The 19301-nt window shown below is 46.1% G+C and overlaps 1 protein-coding gene across 1 annotated transcript in view; it reads left to right on the top strand.

The window, feature by feature from the left end:
• Positions 1-237: 237 nt before the first annotated feature.
• PTCHD1 (patched domain containing 1) overlaps positions 238-19301 on the top strand; it is a 38122-nt gene continuing 19058 nt past the window's right edge. The window contains exons 1-2 of the mRNA XM_066313968.1: positions 238-1025; positions 13234-13894. Of these exons, the coding sequence (XP_066170065.1) occupies positions 597-1025; positions 13234-13894 (1090 nt within the window). The 5' untranslated portion in view covers positions 238-596. The remainder of the gene's footprint in view (positions 1026-13233; positions 13895-19301) is intronic.

A 19301-nucleotide genomic window follows, 5' to 3' on the forward strand; every position in this document is an offset into this window, starting at 1 on the left:
CGGCGGCGGCGGGCGGGGCCGGGCGGGGCGGGGCGCGCCGCGGCGTCCCGAGCGCGGCCGGCGGGCGGGCGGCCCCGGCGGGAGGCGCGGCGCTGCGCCCGCCGCCCCGTGCTCGGCGCCGCCCGGCGTGGCCCCGCGCCCCTGGGCGGAGGGCGGCGGCGGCGGCGGGGGCGCCGCGGAAGGCTTTACGCGCCCGCCCCGCCTCGCCTCGCCTGCCGCGGCCGGGGGATTAGTCAGCAGTCTGCGGGCAGCCCCGCTCCCGCGCAAACTCCGCGGCGGGGGCGGGGAGCGGCGCTCGCCCCTTCCCGCGGCGGGGCGGCGGCGGGGCTGCCCCCACACACACGCGCACCCCCGGCGGTCCGCGCCGCCGCTCCGCGGCGAGGGGCGGCGGGTTGGGAAGTCAGGCGCCGCGGGGCTGGGAAACTCCTCTCGGGCACGGCGGCGTTGCGGGAGGACGGGCGCCCGAGCCGCCCCGCGCACGCACACGGGCGGGCGGGCGCGCACACACACCGCACACACACGCACACGCGCGGCGGCCGCCCCCGGCCCCCCGCAGCCGCGGCCGGCGGGGAGGCGGCGCCCGGCGGGGCTGCCCCATGGTCTTGCGGGGGCCGTGGGGGAGCTGCGGGGGCCCCGGCGCGGCGCTCGCTCTCCTGCGCGCCCTCCGCACTAGGATGTTGCGGCAGGTCTTGCACAGGGGGCTGGGGACGTCCTTCTCCCGGCTCGGCCACTTCGTCGCCAGCCACCCGGTGTTCTTCGCCTCGGCGCCCGTGCTCATCTCCATCCTGCTGGGCGCCAGCTTCAGCCGCTACCAGGTCGAGGAGAGCGTGGAGCACCTCCTGGCCCCTACGCACAGCCTGGCCAAGATCGAGAGGAACCTGGTGGACAGCCTCTTCCCGGTGAACCGCTCCAAGCATCGGCTCTACTCCGACCTGCAGACGCCTGGGAGGTACGGCCGGGTGATCATCACCTCCTTCCGCAAGGCCAACATGCTGGACCAGCACCACACCGATCTCATCCTCAAGGTAACCCCGGCGGGTCCCCCGGCCCCGAGCATCGCCACCCCGCCCGGCCCGGCGCTCCGCATCCCGCCCCGCTCCCCGCACCTGCCCGCCGGCACGGAGCCACCCGCGCATGCCGTGCTCTGCCCGCCCGGCACGGGCGCTGCCACCGCAGCTCCCCGGTCACCTCCCTGCAACAGTTGGGACGCCAGCCCGCCGCGGGGAGCCGGCACCGCGCTCCCCGCCAGCGCCGCGGGCTCCGCTCTCTTCCGCCTGCTTTTTTTATTTTTTTTTTAATTTTTTTTTTCTTTTTTCCCCATCTTTTTCGGTTTTTTCCCCCGTTTTGCTTTTATTTGCTTTGGGTGAGCGAGAAGGGCAGTCTGGCTTGCTTAAATAATTTTTTCGGCGTCTCTTCACTCGCGTGGCAGCTGTGCTCCCGAGTTAAGGCGTCTCGGGCTTTGATAAACTCAAACTTCAAAAACAGTTAGGTACCAGTCTATCAGGCTGCCGAGAATGGTTTTGGGGGCTGCTGCTGTGTCTGGACTGCACTTCTGCGTGGAGAGGGGTAGCACAAAACCTTCTCACTGCTCATCAAGGCAAATGACATAACTCAGCAGCTTATTTTTAGTGGATAGTGGTTTTTTTCCCCCTCCACTGCCTGCCCACCACCACCGGTTTCATAGATGGAGAGAAAATCCAGCCCAGCTACAGACTGCAGGCATGGTGCAGCCTGTGCTGCCGGTTCAAGTTAGAGCGGGCAGCATCTTCCCACTCGAGCAGCACAGAGTGTGCGAGTCACAATCTGACAGGACACCTCACCGTACTATATATCATAACATGTCAGAAACCTGCATCTCTTGACGCTGGTGCTCTAGTTTATACCCCAGTAGTTCTGAACAATCCTGGAAAGAAAAACAGGGATAATAGATGCAAAAAACTTGAGTGTTAAGAGGGTCAAGTTCACTCAAGAAAAAGGAAAGGAACATTTGGAAATAACCAGAGGTGTGGCTAGATCAATCCTGCACATTTTTGCTGTTGCCTTGTGGAAGCCCAAAAGATTTCAGCATTGCTTTTTCTTTTTTTTTTTTTCCCTGAATGTCAAACTGTCACCCCATATAAAAGCCAATGTTAATTTTTCTTAATCGCTTCAAAGAGTGTCTCCTCTAAAATGAAAAAACAGATGCAAACACCTAATGTAAGAGACTTCAGGGAGACCTCTCTCTTTACTAAACAATGTTACAGTGAATTAATTTATATTTTATTTCAACTCTAGGTACATACAGAACTGTGGTACATAGCCACTCAGTATTTTCTGTTTTCCTTTTGACATATTACCCAACAGTAATGAACAAACATTTAATGAGTGTCGACTCACTAAGTACAGTAACAGCAATGTGAACTGGAGAATGAGAAAACTCCAGAGAAATGATTTTCATTCCTTCATTTTCTTGCACTTTGAATTGCATTTGCATCCAGTATGTGCACATTTACTCAGTCATAGGATGATAATGATAATGGATTTTTTCTCTGTACTGCTTTCTCTGGGGATCTGTAGTTTTATCAATAGCAGAGTGACACACAAATAAATGGTACTCAGAATCTTTCTGCAGGCAAACTTCTGCATAAGATTTATCACGCCAGCAAAAGAGGTATAACTTAGAAAGTTCTGTTATTATTTAACACAGCTTCATTTTTAATAAATAGAATTCACAAAAAAAATCATTATTTTCTTTTAGTGAGATAATGAACGCCATTGCCATTTGATTGTTTAGACATTGTCAGGCATGTCTGATGCATTGTTTCCAACTCTTTACTTACCTAGGTGATTCCAATATGCTTTGTGTGGAGTGGACAAGAGTTCCTTGTCCTGATTATGCTTCTGTTTGTGGGCAGAGGCAGGCTCAGGCAGCTGACTGTCCAACCTTGTGGATAGCCTGGCCCCATGAGCCAAAGAACAGCAGAACAGGAGGGAAGGTTCCTAGCTCCCAATATTTTTATATCTGTGGAGATGCAGGGCTACATAATCTTGTGTTAACAGGGCCCACCAAGGGAAGGAGAAAGAAAGAAGTGGCCATCAAGGTTTTCCTATACACAATCAGTTGTGTGAAGGAGAGAAGGGAGCAAAGTCAGCCCCAGCTGCAGTCCAGAGCCAACCAACTCAAAGAACTGTGCTTGTAAATAAGTGTCCTGGGTGAAACCACAGAGTAAATCCCACTCACATTCCTGAGGGTGTGTAAGCACAGTCAGGGCAGAGAACGTACACAGCATCTTTTGCTTATCTTTCCTTTTCTGGAGGATGACCTCCCCAAGGGAGAGGTTTTGCTTTAGAATGAATGTCAGGTTGGATGCTGGCTCCTCCTACATGGCTGTTGCTGCATCTCCACCCACCAGCAGGAGGGTAGGAGACACAGGAGGATGGTTGCCCCAGGCAGATGCTGGCTGCTCACAGAGCACCTCTTGTTGGTTTCCTTACCTGCCATATCCCACTTCATCTGCCAGAGAGGGAAAAGAATGAGCCTTGAGCCCCTACAGCTTCCCTAGTCATGTGCCAAGGAAAGGAGATTTTCTGTGATTTAGGCAGAGGAAGAAATCAGCTTCTGTTACTGTCCCTTAGTAAAAGGGATACAAAGTTTTGGGTTCTGAGCGGTTGAAACTGAAACACAGATGGTACTGTCAAAAGTTAATCAGTCTAACATCCAAGTCAATTCGTTATTCAGTTAAATAACTCTTGTGGTGACATATCTAAAACACTCTGGTTAACTTAGTGTATTTCCTCATGGGCACCTTAACAGCCTGAGAAAGCCGTCACTGCCAATGCTGCACGATAGCTTGTTGCTGGCTGGGAGGGGATTTTGGGCAGGGCTCAGCCTCAGAATTGTCTCAGCCCAGGGCTCAGGCAGCGCTCCCAGAGCAGGAGCTGCTGAAGGGCTCCCGCTGTCAGCGCACATCTGCCAGCACGACGCTGGCTGCTCCCAGGACAGCCCCAGGTCTTGCTGGATGCACAAGCTGCTCCACAGTCTCTCCTCATTAGCAGAGAGGTGTGTGGCTACCTTATAGGAATAGTTTTGCTTTCAAGATGATGCCAAGTACTCGTTTATTTCTTATTTTTGTGTAAATCTCTGTCCATAGTTCTCACAGCTCCCTGGAAGCGCTTACACCATTCTAGGCCTGCCATCCCAACGTTGCATTTCCAGCTGCCATAGTCATTTGCAGAAGGGAGAAATCTAAAGGTATCCTCAATCTCTGGTCATGAATAGGTGTTCCAATAAAAAGCCTTGGTAGAATCTCAGATATGGAAGAGATGCATCCTGAGACAGAGATATTGTGGGAGGACAATAATGAAATTTTACTTGCTGCAGTACCTGCTCCATAGCTGAGCATAAGGAACTGGTATCCTGTGCTGTTGGTCTGCAGGATGTTTCTTCCTCAAGGTTTGTCTTTCAAGAGGGAGAGGTAGGAGGTAAAAACATCTTATTGAAGAAAGTGTGCTTTTATCCCTGTATTTCCTATAGGTGCTTAGAAAAGCAAAAATAATTGGGATATTTGATGTGGGCCATCATGCAGAGGTTCAGATGATTTTATAAAGTCTGTAGAAATTGTCTAAGAAAACCTAGAATATCACCTAAAAGTAGTGTTAGAACAGACCCCCTACCATTGCATGGTGATATTTTCACTTCCAGCAAGAGACTTGTTAGGTTAAAGCCATGCAGACTCACTGGGAATAGAGACCTAGACAGATTTTTGAACCTCAGAAAATATGTTCTAACTTAGAATTTCAGACACCAGTCCTTTTGAGTCTGTTTATTCCTGTATGCTTACAGTGAGTTAACCGCACCATACTGAAGACTTTTTTAAATTAAAGATTTATCTTTTTTGTGGAAAAATATTCTCTCTTCCATTTCCATCACTATGTTTATAACAATAACACAGTACTAATACTTTTTTGGCAAAAACTCCACTTTAGATACCAAGACATAAAGATGGAAAGGGATTGAAATGTAACATGCCTTACTGAAGGGGATTGTATTTGCAGTTTGCTTCTATAAAAATCTGTACATGACAGGATTTTTTTTTCTTAAAGAAGCCTTTACTAACTACTGATTTTTAGTGCTTATAGATTGCTTCTCTCATAAGCTAGCCGTTAGTTGATCTAGGTAACTGACTGAATATATATTTATCAGCACTAATGAAGTAAAGTCAGGTATTTCTGTTTAAGGACGCATTTATTTAAGAACTTCATAACTTCTGATTACTGCAGAACAAAACAGTTTAGCTTCAAAATCTTGCAGATCTCATACTTGTTGGGGTTTTATTTCCTCTCTCTGCTCCTTAATTATTCTGTTCCTGTTAACGTGTGTGTTGGCACGCTCGGTCTATGGTCCTCACGGATTTCCTCACTTACTTTGTACATGTGAGGAAATTCGTGGAGGAAACAACCATGTTTAGAAATAACCACATTCCTTTGTCTGTGGTATTCCCAATTGCTTTGCTGTACAAATGTGGCACGCTTAAACCATTAATTCCAAAGTCAGTGGAAGTGGGTTGTGGTTGTTCAGTGGAGGCGAAAGCTGGGTCTGTTGCGATCCTGAGTAACACAAGGTACCCTTTTTTTAGAAACTTTGGGCTACTCCTGAATGCCTGGACACAGACAGTCAGCTGTGGATCTAGCAATGGATGTAGTAGGTCTCCGCCTTCTCTGGGTAGCTCAGGCACTAAAAACACTTCTTGGGAAACAGTCAATAGAACATACAGTGCGTTCTGCTGAAAACAAAATAAAGGATGAAGTCATGTCTTTAGAGCAAGGCTGTAAGATGAGGGGAAGAGTCCTAATACAAGAAAAACAAGGGTGTGAAAGCAGCAGAAGTGCAAGCCTGTTGTCATAGCAGCACAATGCTGCAGGGCTAAAATGTATCTTATGCGAAAACAGATGAGAATTAAGATACGCAGGTAAGATCCGGGCACTGCCAAGGAAGAGGGAAGGTAAATAGCACGTTGCAAGGACAGTGTGGAAGTGTGTGCAAAAATCCCCCTGAGCTCCCAGTGTCAGCAGCAGCAGCTCCTCAGTGTGATTCCTGCAGGCAAGAGGGTTTGGTCTCTGTTGCAGGCACTGGTCAGTGCCTGGAGCAGAAGTCCTGAAGTTGCCTGTGCCTTGGAGTTCGATCACATCCCACTGGTGTCCACCACCCCGCAGCCCTGCTCCAGTAGCACTGGCCAGGACAGGGCCCCTCTGCTCTCCCTCCTGCTTTACTCCGTGGTGTGATGCTCCCTACAGCCCTGTGCTGCTGCCAGCCAAGCAGCCCATGCTCAGAATGCCCAGCATCCCACGTTGCCTTGCCTTTCCTGCCTTGGAAGGTCGAACTTTGCTTCCCCTCTAACAAGCAGAACGCACGGAATCCAGGTGTTTTCAATGGGTGGCTGGATGTGTTGTGTGTGCTGGGGGCATCACCCCGCAGGGAGAGCACACGGGTGGGCAGGGCAGGTGTCAGAGGCCAGGGACATCTGTGTGTCACAGCCACCGAGACCAGGCCACCCCCAGGCAGTGTCACAGGGCTGAGGGAGGGCTGCCAGGGCTCCCCACTGACCACATTTGTACTTCCTGAAAGCTGTGACAAGGCCCTGCCTCTAAGTTGGGGTTTACAGTAGGAGAACCCCCTCTCTCCTTCTCTGGAAGGTAGAAGGAGGAGCAGAGTTGTTAGCTAACACCGTGGGCTGTGAACCTGCAGCTATTAAGGTTTCCCTGCGGCACAGAAGGGATTGTTCCTCAGGCTTCTGCTGGAGGAGCCCTTGGCAAGAGCCCCCTGAGAAGCACAGTAAAGATGGAAGGGTGTTCATGGAGGCATCTGAAGTGCATGGAGAAAGCCACCCATGGTGGAACTGATGCAAGATCAGACACAGCAGCAAAGTTTTATTATTTTTTTCCCGTCATGAAAAATTGATCTTGTTGCCGCACACCGGGCTGTGCAGAGAGGTTTCTGCTGCCCAGGTGTCCTGTCCTCCAACAGCAGTCAGCCCAAAAAACAGAGTGGGGCTTCTCTCGGTGGAACAAATTCAGGCAGATTTACAAGGTGTCAGAATTAAAATAGTATTGATTAGAAAAGCTTCCCCACTTCAGATTAGAAAAGAAAAATCATATCTAGCGATTTTCTGTAGCTACCAAGAAGACAGATGGAAATGTAAATGTGCGCACATCTGCCGCTTCAAGCACTAATAGTTGTCCCTCAGTTGATGACTTGTAATTTGAACAATTTTTAGATTTTATTTCCCTGAAAATTGTTTGGAGAGAAGATAAATCACTGTGTTTTGGACAGCTGAAAAAATTAGTTGCAAAAATAAATCCCGTGCATAATTAGCATCTTAGCGTCTCTTCAGGAAACCTGATTGTAGAACTGAGAAAAAGAGGCAAGCTGCTCATACGGATCCTTGCTGCTTGCTCTCCAGCTGTGACTTCTAATGTTTATCCCCAGCCATCAGGATCTGTCAGCTTCATCCATAGGCTGTGTGCACACTCCTCCTCCCTTGCTAGGCTGGCATGATCAGGAGGCCACTGCCCACCACCCTCTTTGAACCTCTGCCCTGGACCCACAGTCTGGCACTGACAGCAAAGGGGCTCCTTTGCCCTCCCTCTCTGCACCTTCTGATGAAAACACACTCTGGAAAGTTTAATTCTGCCCATATCTGCAGAACCCACAGTGGGGTTTTTTTGTAAATTAAGCTGGAAGCTGTGCAAGTCTTTTCCCTCTCATAACCTTTTTACGTTTTGACTGAGGCCACCTCTTGATGTGAATAAAAAAGTACACTGCAAAGGTATGAAATGCCAGAGATTACTGAGATCATAGAAGAAGTGGAGAAATTTATAGCTATCCATTAAAGGCATTTTCTCATCTTCATTTTCCTTGGCACAAGTTACCTGTAAAAATTACTAAAAGAGTAAACCAGCTTCTCATAAAAATGAAGTGTATATTTAAAATTATTGTCTTCATTCTGCTTTCTAGTTTTTTCAGTCTTGAACCCAAAACAGTGATAAAATTTTAAACAGTAATATGTAAGGAGTACACACCCTTCTCCTCAATCTTTAATCTTTCCTCCATAACCACAGGATCAGACCTTTTCCTTTTTTTTTTTTTTTTAAGTGAAAGCTGAGATTAAAAATAAAATCACAATACTTCAGGCTCCAGGACTCAAAGAAAACACAGGCTTGGTGAAAATGATAGCAAAAAAATTCTAAGAGTGCCAACCCTGAAGAGCAAAGTTAATACTGGATTTGAACCATCAGGTGGAGGCTAAATAAGTTAAATAATAGCAGCAACAGCAAAGTAATATGGCTTTGCAAAGATGATGCTCCTGAGACTAAAACATGTCTGTGTGCCAGATCATTTGCAGTGCAGGAGGACATCTATATATCTAGCTAGTTTTGTCTCATTGGCCATTCATTGACTGTATGTCAAGTACAAAGTATAGTCAAGTCTTTAAGATGAGTGATGTCTCCTATAAACAGCACATATCACCACTCAGCAGCAAAACCAAACATATTTTTTGATAGCTATATATATGATAAGGAGGAGGTAGTTGTACACATCCTTATGATTAAAAATGGTGTCTGTGACTGACCCAGCTTACAAGAGAGTCAGGGTATGTTTTCATGAGCCGGGCATGAGAGCTAGTCAAAGGCTGAATGGTCCCATTGCATTTTGCTGTTGCTGTCACTGTGGAGTTTCCCTGGGAGCAGAGCTGTGCCACCAGCAAGGTGAGACCCAAGTAGAACACTGGTGGCTGGGTCCTCATCCCCTTTTCCCATAGATTTGATTGGGGTAGGAGATTATGTAATGTCAGCTTAAAGGATTTCTGGGACTGGACCATTTTGCAGATGAATCAGCAGTTTCTAACCCATCCCTGCTGGGAAGGGATCTGTTTCCTTCACAGGGAGGCTGCAGACTTCTTTGTTACCTGATTAAATTAACGAAATTCTGCTAATACCTTCTCACTTTTGAATTAAAAGATTTCTCCACCAAGCAAAGGGGTAGTAGAGCTTTTTCTTACCCCTTCTTGTAGCTTCCTGCATCTTTTGCAAGGACTTTAAATAAAAACAAGCTTGCCTTTCTGTCCTGACCATACATCTCCAAGTACAACTTTTGCCTTCAGGCTCAGCTTTGATGGCACTGCTGAAAGTTGTGCCATCCTCTGTATAGTGGAGAGCTGTCTCATAGAGCCCAGTGTGAGGTTTGGCCATCCCAGGGCACCCAAACTGGCCCTGCTGCAGGGCTCTGGTTGCCAGTGCCTGTGTTCCTGTGCTGGTGGCAGAGGTAGGAGGACTGGCAAAAATAAAACAGCTTGAGGAACTTCCAGCCGTAGGTCTCTGGGACCCTGGTGCAAATGGCTCAGCCTAGGAAAAGTGGAGGGGTTTTTGCTTCCTGGCATCCCCTCCTGGACCCATGGAGAGAACCAGCTGGCAGGGCACTGCAATTTCACCCCCTCTCATCTGTCAGATGTGCCACAGGCTTGAACATGGCTCGTTGTGGAATTGTGAGACCAGTACAGCCCTCACCTGGAGATATTTGCTGAAAGGGATTTGTCTCCTGGTTGAAGCCATCATTCCTCTCTGTCTAAAATAAATAACCAAGTGAGCATGGGACTTAAAGTAAGCAAAGACCAAGACCAAGATTTTACCAAATGCAAATGACTAAAGACTAAAGGAAAACGGTGTTCTAGAAATCTATAAGGTGGGAATTCTGACCCAGAGTTTATGTGTGTGCAGGACACACACAGAAGGGAGAGGGGAAGTCCGAGGAATGGTCACTGTTTAAACAATGGCAAAAGGAAGAGGTGGATGTTATTTCATGTTTGAACGCTTTCAGGGACCATGTGCCATCATGGTGAAGGACCTTAGGTGGTGCTGTGCAGTTCTTGTGCTGCAGTGCTCTGGCATCTCAGCAGTCAACTGCTTCTTGGTTCCTTGCGCTGTTAGCTAGCTGAAAAAGCTAGGAGTGATGAGCAAGCAGTGCATGTCTCCTGTCAAGAAAACCCATTCATTCAGATTTGTTATTCCTTTAAATTTCCCTTTCTTTGAATAGGATCAGTAAGGATAAGAACAGCTGGATAAATGAGGATCTGGTATTCAGTCATTTGGCCCAGAACTAGGTTTATTCTGAGTATGGTTACTTGCTATTACAATCCTCTGCACTGAGGAGTGCAATATGCATTATACATTGCATATTGCTAATGTTGTCCCCATCACACAACAGCCTTTACCATCAGACTGAAGTTTCCTGGGGGAACCTCCTGGTGTACCATAGGCAAGCCAAACTGCAGACTGTGCGATCTTTGAACTCACAGGATGTGCCCTTGTAAGCTCTTGGAGCTTCTGTTTTCTGTGGAAACCAGGCACCCAGGGCTTTTTGAGTGTGGGCTCTGGATGGGTGGAAAAATCTGTGTGGCCACAGCTGAATTCCCAGCATGGAGCAGAAAGGAGAGTGCTGTGGGACTGCAGCTCTCACCAGGGAAGAGGCAGCATCCTGTGGCTCACAGGCTGCCACAGGCAAGCAAAGGGAGAAAGGAGAGAGAGCCTGCAGCCACGCTGCAGCACACCCCTACCCTGCACTGAGGCAGCAGAAGGTTTCCCTAGCATCAGGTCTGAAAAAAGTGCAGATAAAGTGTTATGTTTGTCTTGAGAAGGAAAGTCTGGGTCAGGATTCCCGGTGCTGAATCCTTGGGCGTGCTGGTGCAGTTCTCAGCATACTTTGTTGGGATGGAGGGAATGGCAAGTTTTCCTCTTCTTTGGCTGTTTGCCACCAATTTGACACCAAACATTGTGGCCATTGGCAAAGCTCAGAATATATCTCATGGCTGCTCTAAACTGCACAAGCTTGCAGCCAGCTCCAGGGGCTGCCCCAGGACACAGAGCTGTCTGTCTGCTTCCCTCTCTTCCCCAAAACTCCACTGCTGAGAGGTGGGATGGGCAGGGTCCTCCTCATGCAGCACTCGGTCCAGCCCAGCACGGTCTCAGAAGCACCAGGCTGCAGAACAAGCTCCTCAGCCTGAAATTATCATTTCCAAGAGGAAAGGAGTATCTTAGGTATGACATTTAGCTTCTAGCCTTTCGCTAAAGATGAAGTAACAGCTGTGATAGATGAGGTTGTTTTATAACCTAAATATTAAAAGAAAGTGCTTCACATGTGGAAGGAAGCAAATGCTGCAGTGGGGAGGGTGGGTAAATAGCAACACACCTTGTTTGATAAAAGTTGCATGTCAATTTAGTTTCTTCTGCATTGTGTCAATCCATAGATCCTCTCTGAAAGATTTGTATTGTGAATCTAATAAAGGCAGGAAATTTCTTCTATTCCTCCTGGTTTCCCTCATTTGTGCTTCTTTATGTGACGTCTTGTTTTATAGCTGTTGTCAATGAAAGCCATTCAGTAGCTCCCATTGCAAAAAATTAAAATCAGATATCTGTCTTTGATCTGGTAAATCAGGGCATTTTCCCCAAACTGTAGTCATGTACAATAGAATTTGTACCCCAAAACAGCAGAACTTTGCAACCCCAAACTGAAAAGATGGGAAGTATTCCCTATAGAGGTTAATTTCTTTGTCATGTTCCTGCAAATATTTTATTTTGTTTTGTTTTAGAAGAAAGTTGTGCAAAAGGCCCTAATCTGTTGTACAGACAGGTACATTTTTTCTCCCACCACAATGGAAAATTTTGCTTCTCACTGTGGCCAGGTATCGTGTTCTTACAGTAGCATGTAAAGATTTGTTAGTTCAGTTCATTTCTCAAACTTACCTTCCTAATGTCAGTATTGAACGATTATTTCTGTTAAAAAAAATTAAACTACTGCAAGGTGGAAAAATACACCCCCAAGCTGCTAGAGAAACAAGATGAGAATATAGGAATGTTGTAATCTTAGTCTATATGATGTCGCATTATCCTGAGAAATGGAGGCAACATAACTGAGTTTATACCCATCACAGACTGTGTAATGTAATCACAAAACAATCAGATTGATAGATATAAATGATGGAGGGGATGAAGGGTAGGGTGCTGCAAATAAGTCTCAAATACCACACAAAAGTCATTATGACTGTTTAATTGCAACGGATGCAGGGGGTTAGCCAGGATTATCATGCATTTTTTCCATTGCCCCCAGATGAGTGTATAAGCTTTACTGCTCTCCTGTACATTATCTTCTATTTTTTTAAACTGTTTGTCATCAGACAGAATGATACATGTTAGCAAACTCAGTGTTTTATTTTTGAAAAACATTGTAACCCTATTAGGGCTTTTCTCTTGCCATATTTTAAATTTCTTGTTACTTCTATGTTGACTAAAATGGATTCAGAAAAGGTTGCGAGAGTTTTTAATAGTTTCTCAAGAAGATATGGTTATTTTTATGCCTTTCTGATGCTCAGAAATAACTGATATTTTTGGGGTCAGAGCTCAGGCATGGCAAATTTCAGAAGGATGAGAAAGAAATAGGAAGGTGCACTAAGAGCTGCTAGACCTAACAGTAAGCTACAAACTTTAAAGTTAGGGGGCTCTCACTAATTAACAGAACCTTTCAGAGAGAGCAAGAGAAAACAGTGTCTGTCTCTGCCATTGCTTCCTGCTCTCAGACTACTGAGGATTTGATGGGGGAAAGAGGGAGGAAACAAGAGGGCAAATTGGTTGTTGCCAGATCTCTTTTCCTGGCTGTGCCAATGGTCTCTGTACATGGGACATGCAGCTGTGGCCTGTCCTTTACTCAGAGCAAGTGCTGGTCCCCTGTGCTGCCAGCACATCCTGCACAGGTGGCACACCTGCCCACGGTGCTCTTCTGCCTTCTGTACCTCAACTTGATCTCTTAAAGTAACTGGGCAATCCTGAGCACAGCAGTGTCCCTGGACATGTCTGGGCTTTAGCTGGACCTGTTGAGTTGGCGTATTTAGAGAGGCTAAACAGCAGCTGCACATGGCACATAAGCACACCACATTATGCCAGAGTTACCAGCAAAAGACATAGGGGAATAATACTGCTGATTTGATGCATGTTTCTTTTTTTTTTTTTTTTCTTTTTCTTTTTTTTTCTTTTTTTTTTCTTTTTTTTGCGATGAGTGTGCTATTAATACCGCAGTCACCGGAACTTTTGTTGTTGTTGCTTTGATCAAATAGAAAAGGGACGGCGGTGAGGAGCTGCTGTCGTCCTGGCTGCTACTGTGCCAGATGAACTGATGAATAACGCGTGTGATTTCTCTTTCCCTTGTAGTTGCACTCTGCAGTGACCAGGATCCAAGTTCAAAGACCTGGTTTCAATTACACATTTGCCCATATATGTATCCTGAACAATGACAAGACATGCATAGTGGACGACATAGTGCATGTACTGGAGGAATTAAAGGCTGCTCGTTCTTCTAATCGAACTAATTTTGCAATCACTTATCCGATTACTCACTTAAAGGATGGCAGGGAAGTGTATAATGGGCATCAGCTCGGTGGGGTTACTGTGCACAGCAAGGACCGGGTGAAGTCTGCGGAAGCCATTCAGCTCACCTACTACTTGCAGGCAATCAACTCCTTGAATGACATGGTGGCAGAGAAGTGGGAATCCATTTTTTGTGACACTGTTGAACTTTTCCAGAAATCCAACAGGAAAGTCAAAATGTATCCTTTCACTTCCTCTTCGCTGAAGGAGGATTTCCAGAAGACGAGCAGGGTGTCAGAACGCTACCTGATCACAAGCTTGGTCCTTGTGGTCACCTTGGCCATTCTCTGCTGCTCCATGCAGGATTGTGTCCGCAGCAAACCCTGGCTTGGCCTGCTGGGATTGCTGACAGTGACCCTTGCCACCCTGACTGCTGCCGGGATCATCAATCTCACTGGTGGGAAATACAATTCCACCTTCCTGGGAATCCCCTTCGTCATGTTAGGTAACTATCTCCTCTCTCTCTTTTGTGTGTTTGTGCCTCTCTGACGCATTTCCCAGCAGCAGACAAGCATCACTGCATGGTTCCTATTGTCTCATTCCTGCAGCACTGTCCCATGCCAAATCCACACTGCCTCTGTCCCTAAAGTGTTTTTATGGTGCCTGGATGTTAAAATCATGCCTGTGGCTCCAGTATGGCATAGCACAATGCTGTGGGATGTGGAGCCTGTGCAGTAGCAAAGAACAAGGATGTGCAAATGCCGTGCCTTTTGCAGTGAGGCAGCCCAGCTGCTGCTTCTCTGTGGATGTTTGATTCTGCTTTTGGGGGGAGACCTTTGCAGTGGTCCCCATCCAACACTGACAGCATCAGCGGTGCTGGCAAATCAAAGGGCTGCCCATGTTGGGCATTCAGGGAGTACTGGCTCCTTCAGAGACCAGAGCGATGCTGTCCTGGCTTGGCAGATGCCTGCCTGTGGGATAAGAGCGGTGGCTGGTTCTGGGTTGCATTTCTCCAGAAGTCCATGTATTGGCTGAGCAAGCATAGGGAGAGTTTCACGGTCCTGGGGGAGAGAACTTTGACATCCCTGGTCAGGGATGGACCTGCAAGCTCAGCACCAGCACATCTCATGGCAGAGGGTTATGGAAGAAGGTGGCACTGGCTGCTCCCTGGCCCCCGTGCCAGCAGAGACATATTTATCTCTCTGGATTTTGTACCACATTCACTCACTGTGGAGTATAGATGGTTTCAGTTTGGTTTGGTTTGGTTTGGTTTGTTTTCCTTGAGGGTGGGAAAGGGGAGGACAGAAGTGTGCTCCCAACTTGATCCCAGGCCAAAGTCAGAACCCTCTCCTGCTGGCAGCAGGGCATTTGTGGAAATTCTGCATATTTTACCCCGAGAGGCAGGGGGACTTCATAGGAGACAAAACAAGAGCTCTGGAGAGTTCACAGCCTCTTTGTTTGTGTTTGGTTCCTAACCAGTGTGAAAAGCTTTGTACACTGTAGGTGTTAATATGTCCTCGTTCACACCATTATTCATTTGTGGAGAATAATACATGCATTGATTTGATCACAGCTTCCCCTGTGATCGCTGAAAATCAGTGCTCAGTAATACTTCAGGTTTCAAGTGTAAGAGTGTCTCCACTGACTTAGTCACATCATGTAGTGATATGACACGTTTTGAGCACAACTATTTTTATATCCAGCACCAGGTTCCTGTGCCGTGCTGGTACCATAGTGCTGCTGCACTGTGGTATTATTGCACTTTAATTAAAGACTATGCTTCAGTGCATCACAGTACCAGTTAACATACAGAATATATTCAGTGACAAACAGAATTCAGCTACGTTACATCGGCTGTCATTTTCAGATGACATCCATGAAAATTAAACTACATTGTAATCTAGAGGAAATGCAGCACAAGAAAGTCAGAGTCAAAAGAAGGGTATCTTTCTGACCTGAGTCTCTGGTTTCTTTGGTGGGTTTTCATGCCTGTTCATGTATTATAAAATTCAATTCCTCAAACTAAGTAGTGTATATTAAGTGTAACTTTGGATAGGAGGGGATTTTCAGATGTGTTTCAGGAGTAGCAGAAAAGCAGTCTAAAGTCCAGACATATGAAGTGAAAGTACATGAGAAAACTGATTCAAAAATATGAAATATTAGCTTTGTTTTAGGGATCAAATATATGCTCACTGGGACAACCTTTCAGATCTTTAATTTACTAGTACTGACAATGCTGAGACTTGAAATCCTCAAAGACTTACAGATAAGTATGAAAAGTTTCACATGTCTATTTTAGTGTTCCTTTAAGTGCCAAGCTGTACAGTCAACTCTTCTTTTCCTTTTTCTTTTCTCCTGATTTTTTTTCGGTCTTGCTTGGTTGAAGTATTCCACTCTTAAAAGGGCAGCTCAGCTCCCACTGTGAACAAGTCAAGATAGAGCAGCCAAGTTCATGTAAATCTTGCCTGCTTCCCCAGCTGCATAAAATCCCCCAAGGGATGGGAATATCAACAGGTGAACAGAAGGCACTGACAGCATTTTGGAGTTTTTAATGAGAACTGTTTTAAACTGGCAGATAGCTAGAAAGGCAGGTTGGCCTTTTTTTTCTTTCTTTCCCCGAAGTACAACAAAAATATTCAGCATGGGGTTTTAAATGTATTTCATACCTAGATGTTGTTTTGCCTATAAAGGATGTTTTAAGTCAAGGCAACTGAAGGCTACAGACACAAAGAACCCTCCATTATAGCCCGCTGAACTGCTTCCACCTAATTTCAGTGACCGTCAGATTAGATCATAGATTAACTGACCTTTAGAAAGCTAAAGGATTTCTGGCTAACGATGTAGCCCTGTATCTATTACTCATAATCTCATGGCTAAAAGCAGAAATGAGATAGAAAAAATGATTACACCGGACACATTTCAGGCACGGCCCCTTTTCTGCTATACATCATTAATGAAGTTTCCTTGGTTTATAGCAGCTGAGGATTTTTAACTTTTCATCAGCGTTGCGGAGGCGGGGGGACACACTCCAGACATCATTTGACACAGGATGAGATTACGTCTTTCATAACAGATAGTTTTCATCATGCACTTTGTCTCCTCTTTGGACCACTTCCTCCTGTGTTTCACTGCACAACCACTACAGCATTTGCATCATGTCTAACCTGAGTTCCCCTTTTGCAACTTAGCTGTCCTCCTTATTTATCCACTGCATCTGGAAATTAATTTATTTTCTTTTTCTTTGCGTATTTCGTACCACTTGCCCAGTCTTCTTCCTTTTCATCTCAGCTTTCCTCAGACTATGTTTACAAGACTTCCAGCAATCTTTTTACTTTTGACCATTCCACATCCACTGTGGAGTGTGGTGCCTAAATCCAGGCACAGGATTCAGACTGAGGCTTTCAGCAGCACATAGAGTAGGAGGATGATTTTTCACATCTTGCATATGGCACTGCTGTTCATACATCGCCATATGTCATTCATTCTTTTCTCAGCAGTATGAAATGGCTGGCATTTGGTTGGTCGTACATGGTAATTCACAGATCCTTCATGTCATTTTCTACCCTGTTTTCACTGTCATTTATTCCAAACAACGTGTAGAAGTTTGCCCTTGTCCTTGCTGAATTATAGCTAGTTTATCTTACACCATTTCTCCTCAAGAACTTTATCTGGAGACCATCACTGTCTCCAAGATGTATTAGCTAGTCAGCAATGTTTTGCAATTATCAACCTTTTCATATTTTCAAGAATTACTTTCTGAATAGGTTGTCCAGTCACAAGCCCATTCTAAAAATATAGGCACTATGTCTGGAAAATAGTCTGATCAAAGTGCTTTGTAATACTTCTTTCATTCATCCTGTTTTCTTTGACATCCCTTATTCATCAGCCATTTCCAAGAACAAACAAGCTACAGTGAAGGGTACCAGCCTCTGTAGATGCTGAATCCTCAGCTTCTGCATCAACAGGGAATTTTAGAAGTTACTGAATTACCATGACTTACCAAATTACAGTCTTAAGCTCAGGCTGTGTAAGTGTAGGCAGGAATATTTTTTGCCTACTCCACCTGTTAAATATGACATGCTAGTTTAAACACTTCATACTTTGGTTTTAATCATGGTAGTTTATGCTAATTTATTTTACTTTTTAATTAAAGCAGATTACTGTAACCCAGCTTGCAAAAGATGACTCTATATAGTCTGAGTATGTCACTACTGTGACAATTTTTATGGTGGGGCAGGTTTCTTTTTCTCCATCCCTGATTTCTAGCTCAATGGCAAAAACTGAAGCCAGGAGAAATGTTGCCAGAGACCCCCTTCCCCTTTAAGATACTAAAATACCCCCTTTTAGATACTACAAGAGTGAAGGTTCCCTTTGGTGCCCAGTGGTCCAGCTGCAAAAGGCAGGTGAGAGCCCGTGGCTGGAGCTGGGCTGAACCCCACTGAGGGGCTGTGGGGTGAGGCAGCAGAGGGCAGGCTGGCTGCAGCCACTCTTTTCTCTGGGATATCTTGTCAAGTCAAACTGGGAACTGTTCTTATCTAGCTACAGATTAACACAGGTACTTCTAATCTGAAAGTAAAGCAAAAAACCTGAGAAAATTAGCAGGCTTCCACCATTCGTCTGGATGTAGTATGAATTAGCATATGTATGTGAGGTTTTTTAAAACTGCCATCCACATCTGTCAGTGTGCAAACAAGTAATTTAAGGACAAGTTTGCTGACATGTCTAGTTCTTGTGGAATACTTTGCTGAATAGGGGCAGTTCATTTTTGACCATAGGAATCAGAAAAAATAAATTCTACAGCTAGGTTGGACTTAAAATAGCTGATTTATAGTGTCAGCTGAAAAACAGAACTAAAATCCTGATTTCCTATTGTCTTCTTCATTAGAAACTACAGATGTTTGGTCTGGCACGGATGCTAATTTATCACAAGTTTCCCTTACACATTAAATGCTGTTTAAAAACTTCCGAACCTTTAAAAATACTGTTTTCCTCAAAAAATCACAGCGTTACCAAACAAATCATTGGACACCAACCAGCGCTGTCTGAACAAGTTTTTGGCGTGACTTTTTTTTCTCTTTCCAGAGGCAGAGTGGAACCTAGGCACTCAAAAGAAAATTGCAACATAGCCCTTTGCACTGGAAACTAGCAATGTGTTTGCTGTTCCTTCAGAAATGAATACAGCTCACTCGGGGAGAAGTGGCTGTCTTCAGCTGCCAAGTTCGTGAAAAGCATCGGCTGTGTGAAGCCGCGGTGGAACGCCAGGCGCTGCCAGATATGGGCAGGGATGCAGGGCCAGCTCCGAGAGCTTATATTTAGCCTCCAATGCTGGCAGGGGAAAACCAGGTAGAAGTTATGAGAGTGGCTTGAGCTTGCAGCACACTGTAAAAGGAAATGATAGCCAGCCGTGTGTGAAACTCAGCAAAAACAGGGAGAAATGAAAACCACTTTTTGCAACCTCCAGTGCGTTCCACCCTGCAGCATGCCCCTTCTGGGAAGAGAGAAAGGAAAAGCAGTCAACAGAGAGATCCAGGGAGGGATGAGTGGGAAGGAGCAGGTGGAAACATCAGGCAGGACCCAGGCAGGGTCCTCCTGAAGTTCAGTCCCAAGTGGAGGAAAGTCAGGGGGAACAGGATGCCCTTACACGGCTGCGTCTGGCAGGAGGAAGCACAGGAGCAGGTGAGGTGCAGAGCATTTTGGAAGGTACCTGGAGGAACCAGGGCTCATAGTGGCACCTTACAGATGCAGAGAAGTTCCAGTCATGTCTTAGAAACACAAATTTGTTGGACACACACCTTCCACATGGCTTGCCTGGGGGAGAGCTGTGCTGATGGAGGAGTGAGCTGAGATACCTGTACAGGGGCTTTACAAATGCAAAAAGTTGGAGCACCATAGACAGGATCTGAGGTCAGAGA

This window comes from Sylvia atricapilla, chromosome 2 (genome assembly GCF_009819655.1).
Source record: "Sylvia atricapilla isolate bSylAtr1 chromosome 2, bSylAtr1.pri, whole genome shotgun sequence".
NCBI lineage: Eukaryota > Metazoa > Chordata > Aves > Passeriformes > Sylviidae > Sylvia > Sylvia atricapilla.